The following is a 5,063-nucleotide window of genomic DNA, read 5'->3' as shown; positions in this document are numbered from 1 at the left end:
CATCATCGAGGTATTTTAGACACGGATTGATATTCTAGTGACTTAGGAAACGATCCTAAGCACCAGAAATTTTTAACACCAACAACTTTACTTGTCCACTTGTGTGGGTTTACGCTTCAGCACTACAAATATCTATTATCCCTGGTTTACTGTAGCATCCGTTACTTATAGATTAGCTATATTATCATTAGCACTATAATAATCGGGAAAAAAACTGATGGCATATCGGCGGTCCATGAATGATGCGTCATCATCATTAACGCTATAATATCAGAGCTCATTAGCTACTACTATGGCGCTAAAGGCTAGTTGCCAAAGATTCCGGAAATTTTGCCTGCTCCACCGCACCTTTCCGTTCTCATGGGTTATGTGGACACTAGCTGGCAGTAGTCAATTAGGTTTGCATTCATTTTATTTGAGCTAATGCTTCTATTAATCATTGATTGACGACCATGGCCTGGTGTTTGGGTTACTGACGAAATCACTGCTCCTTTGTTTCAGCTGCGGCAGATCTTTCGGTCCGATGTCTGGCGATCAACATCATGCTGGGGCAAGCGAGCCAGCGCTTCGCCCCCATGTGCCTTGGTCCGCGCCGGTGGATGCGGCGGATGCACCCAGATCCTGTTCGCTCTGCAGATGACAAGTATTCTTGGGATGGAAATGGGTCAAAATCGGCCGGGTTGATCCATTGGATAGTTGACTTAGTCTTGGTGCCAAGGGCCAGGTGGGCCACCTTCCCATCCTCACCTCGTCAAAAAAACCGTGGGGCCTTGGGGAGTTGGGGGTGTGGCCTGTCTCTTTTGATAGATCGAGCCAGCTGGTATGGTAGGCGTCTGTGTGCGCGCTGCATTTGAGCACTTTGCCGCGTGCAAGTTGTTGCTTGCTAGAGACGCCGGTAATACATCTACTCGTACTCTCTGTTGTCGATCCGATGCACTACATGTTACCCAAGGCTGGCATCGTACTGGGGACTCGCGAAATCGAGATTGCCAACTTGTTTCGTGAGAGACGCGACACAAGTTTGGCCGAAAGTTACCAGATTTGATGAGTTGGGACGTACGGAATTATGTTTTGAAATGAAAGAACGCACAGGCTCAGGAAGCCCATACATTCACACATGGACCGCAGGTACGAACCCCCCAGTGTAGTGTGATAGGCGTGGGTTAATTTGCAGAGATCGGGTCGTGTAATCGTGTTGGTTAAACTTAAACCATCTAGCCGATCCGTTGCCACGGCCACCGCTAGCGATCAAATGAAAGCAAGGATACGACGACGGGGCAGCGGCCATGACCAACCACTGGTCCATCCATCCATGCAATGCTCGCCTCCTCTCCTCTCCTCGGTAGGTGGGCAGGGCAGGCGAGGAGGTGTTAAGGCATGAGCTGTCCCCTCCTTCCTCGTTGTCGTCTTCGCGTGCGCAAACAGACACATACAGGGACGCCGACGCGCAGTTGCCCAGCCGCCCGAGCTGTCAGCCAGCCTGCTGCCTGCCACGCTGTTCCGCAACGCCGCAGTTGGGAAGCTAGCTAGCCGGGGGCCCGTGCGGGCGTGCGGGCCAGGTTGCTCCGTCCGGCGGTGAGGACGGGCGGGGCACCTCTAAATTAGGGGGCTGCTCAGTTGTCGTCGGTAGCACACAGCTGCGCAACCCAACCATAAAGGCGTCTCCTCGGCAGACTCCGACCGCTGCCCTGCCCTGGACATCCATCATCAGCCCACCCCACCCCCGCCTTCTCCTTCCTCCCGCCCGCCCGCCCGCCGCGTGCGTTCTCCTCCCTTCCCTCCTCTCGCCTGAGAGGAAAAGGGGGAGGGGCGCACAGAGAGGAGGAGGAGCTACCGGAGGTGGTGGAGGAACAACCAGCAGGGCCCGGCCGGCCGCCTAGTCCGTCCGTCGTCCAATCCTCCTCCAGGCGCACACATCGTCATCGTCAACAACGACAACATGGCTGCTGTAAGTAACATCTCCCATAGATCGCACTCCTCAATTGTGTGGCATCCACGCATCCAAAACGATGCATGGCATTGGCATGAGCTGGGACGGCTGCTCCGGCATGTGTTTATTGCTCCGGGCATGAACTGAACTGGGACGGCCTGCGTGGCCTGCTGCTGCAAATTTCATTATTACTCATCCACATGTGCCGTGACATAAATGTGTTTTTATTACTACTGCTCCGAAGCTAGTAGGGTAGTTTATCGAAGTACTGCATGTGCTCCGCTGCATGATGATCGCATTGGGATTATCATGCATGCCTCCTTCCAGCCCCGGAACCGTGCCCATGTGCCCCCACGTTGAATATGATGATTGCTGTGCATTTTTTAGTTATATGTTCTAGTCATGAACGCATAAAAAATGTTCCAGTCTTGTGTATCCGTCATCTTCCAGCTCGTCTATGGACCTGTGATTAAAGAGAATGGCTAATTGCTAGCTAAACAAAAAAAAAAACAGTTTTAAATGTTTCTAAACAAGATGTGTCTAACAGGCGAGCTAATTATTGTTTTTACTAATTCTTTTTAACCAACTTAAAGCTAATCCGAAATCACTTTTAGCCCAACCGATAACTAGACAGGCGTATATGGTGCGGGAACTGTATCATCGTCTTTATTATATTTTGCATTCTCACGCACCATCCAAATCCATTCACGATTCATCGCTATCTGAACATGGGGGCGCCGCTCCTGACTTCCCCAAGGCACATGGCGTGTGATCCCGTGCTTGGATTGGACGACTCGCCGGTCGCCGCTCTCGTAGTCCTCACGGGTCACACACCCATGTGCTGCGCCGCGCGCCCTTCATCCTCAGTTGTCAGCCCATGTCACGGCGTCGGCTCCTCAGTAGTCTGCCTGCCCTCAGGAGGTCGACTTGCATCCCGGTCCGGATGTGATCCTTCGTACCCTTTGAGTTTCAGCTAAGCGAGTACCTACTACGTACTAGCTGTATCTCTGCGACGTGCCGGTGCTCGCACGCAACTACGGACTAGCATGTATTATTCGGTCGTCGTCGTCGGTGTTAAGACGCAGACGCAGGGAGCTGTACGTACATACAGCTGTCTGTCATGTCATGTGCTGTTCAAGGCAAATCCTGCTAGTACCAGTAGTTGGTTAACATGTACAACTCTCATTTTCACGTAGCCGGACTTACTTAGTATTTGTTTTCTCGTTTTCTTTAAATGCAAATTCGTACATAAAATTTGCAGCAATTGCTCATTGAGATTGATTGCAGGCCGGGCACGCGGTCGTGCCCAAGTTCGGCTCGTGGGACGCCGAGAACATCGGCTACACCGTCTTCTTCGAGAAGGTGAGAGACAACAAGGCTCCGCCGGCTGCGCCACCGGCGGCCGCTCCCAAGCCTTCCGCCCCCGCTGCCGGCGGTAACGGAGGCTACGACTTCGACCCGTACGAGCACTACGAGAGCATCAGCAGAAAGCCGCCGTCACGCCCGCCGAGCTCGCACGGCCAGCCCGCCGCTGCCAGGGCGCCGGCGCCCGGCGCCGGCTACGGCTACGGCGACTTCGACCCCTATGAGCACTACGACAACCTCAGCAGCAGGAACGTGCCCTCCCGCCCGCCGAGCTCGCACGGCCACGCGCCGGCTGCTGGCTACGACTTCGACCCCTACGAGCACTACGAGAATCTCAGCGCCAGGAACGTGCCGCCCTCCCGGCCGCCAAGCTCGCACGCCCACGCCCACGCGCCAGCGCCTCAGCCCCACCATCGGACGTACCAGCACCAGCATCCGCACCCCGGCCACGGGCACCACCGCCGCACCGGGAGCAGCAGCAGCAACGCGGCGTCGGAGGCCAGTAGCCGCGGCAGCAAGTTCTCGCCGCCCAGGCCGTACCAGCCCAGGTACACCAGCAACAGTACCAGCGACCGAAGCTTCCCGCCGCAGCCACAAGGCGGCAGCCACGGCCACGGCGCCCAATACCACCACGGTGCGCCGAGGCCGGCGTCCGCCTCGCCGTCGCCGTCGCCGCCGCGCCACCAGCAGCCCCCGCTGCCGCCGCGCCCCAACAAGCCGTCGGCCGTGCCGAGGTTCGGCGTGTGGGACGAGCAGAACGCCGCGATGGCGGCGCAGGGATTCACGGTGCAGTTCGAGAAGGTGAAGCGCCACCGGGAGGAGGCCAGGACCGCCCCCGCGCCGCCCGTGCAGCCGCCGAAGCTGCTGTCGTCGCCCGACCACGCAGCGCCGCCACGCGCGCGGCGACACGGGAAGGGGAAGGCCAAGAGGTCCTTCATGTCCAGGATCTACAGGTGCCTGTTCCCAAGGGTCAGAGAGTGAGTGATCCGACGATGGTTATACACAACCGCTCAGCCGTATACGGTGTACTACGTGTTCTTCGACAGAGACGGTACTGTACTTCAGAATTTGTTTGTTCTTTGTTCATTATATAATGCTGTATAATCTCCATGCATTAGAAGAATCACTCGGTCACACAGAAGAATATCGTGCTGGGGGTACATGATTCACGTGCCTGATCTTCACTTCTTTCATTGCACTACTACGTAGTATAATCCTCCTAGGTAGAAGATGTATTTTCTTCTTAATTTCTATTTCGAATGGGAGGTCAACGAAAAAATCTTTATTAAGGCCAGTTTGTAAACTTTATTTTTCTAAGATATTCCTTTTTTTCTAAAGAAAAAATAATAATTTCAATTAGAAAAAATACCTTAAAAATGGGTCCCTAAACTAGTTCTTAAAGAACAAGATCCTCTGCAGTCGGCAGGTTCAATGTCAACCGTTCGCTTGTATCCAACGGTAAACTTTTGAACGTGTGCTGCCACGACGCTGCTCGGTGAGTTCGGCCCAATCTCAGGACATGCCGTTTCACATCAGAGCCTCGGTAGGGTGAGTCCTCGTGCGTTACTACGGGTATAAAAATAAATTTATATAGAGTATAGATAAGAATGATAAATATTACTATAATATTTAAAATACGTGTGATAAACATTATTAATATCACACAAATATTTTCTAAAGAGGTAATATAAAATTTTAATGACAAGCAAATATATCGACAACCATTTATAATTACAAGCATGAATTGTGGTTGTATGAATTTGTTAGC

The 5,063-nt window shown here is 53.3% G+C and overlaps 1 protein-coding gene across 1 annotated transcript; it reads left to right on the top strand.

The window, feature by feature from the left end:
* Positions 1-1,698: 1,698 nt before the first annotated feature.
* LOC100383556 (uncharacterized) lies at positions 1,699-4,408 on the top strand. The gene is made up of 2 exons (NM_001346741.1): positions 1,699-1,948; positions 3,218-4,408. The coding sequence occupies exons 1-2, from the start codon at positions 1,940-1,942 to the stop codon at positions 4,274-4,276; spliced, it is 1,068 nt and encodes a 355-aa protein (NP_001333670.1). The 5' UTR covers positions 1,699-1,939; the 3' UTR covers positions 4,277-4,408.
* The last annotated feature ends 655 nt before the right edge of the window (positions 4,409-5,063 follow it).

Source organism: Zea mays, chromosome 5, assembly GCF_902167145.1.
Source record: "Zea mays cultivar B73 chromosome 5, Zm-B73-REFERENCE-NAM-5.0, whole genome shotgun sequence".
Lineage (NCBI taxonomy): Eukaryota > Viridiplantae > Streptophyta > Magnoliopsida > Poales > Poaceae > Zea > Zea mays.
Note: the sequence above shows the minus strand (reverse complement) of the source record. Positions and strands in the feature narration are given on the sequence as shown.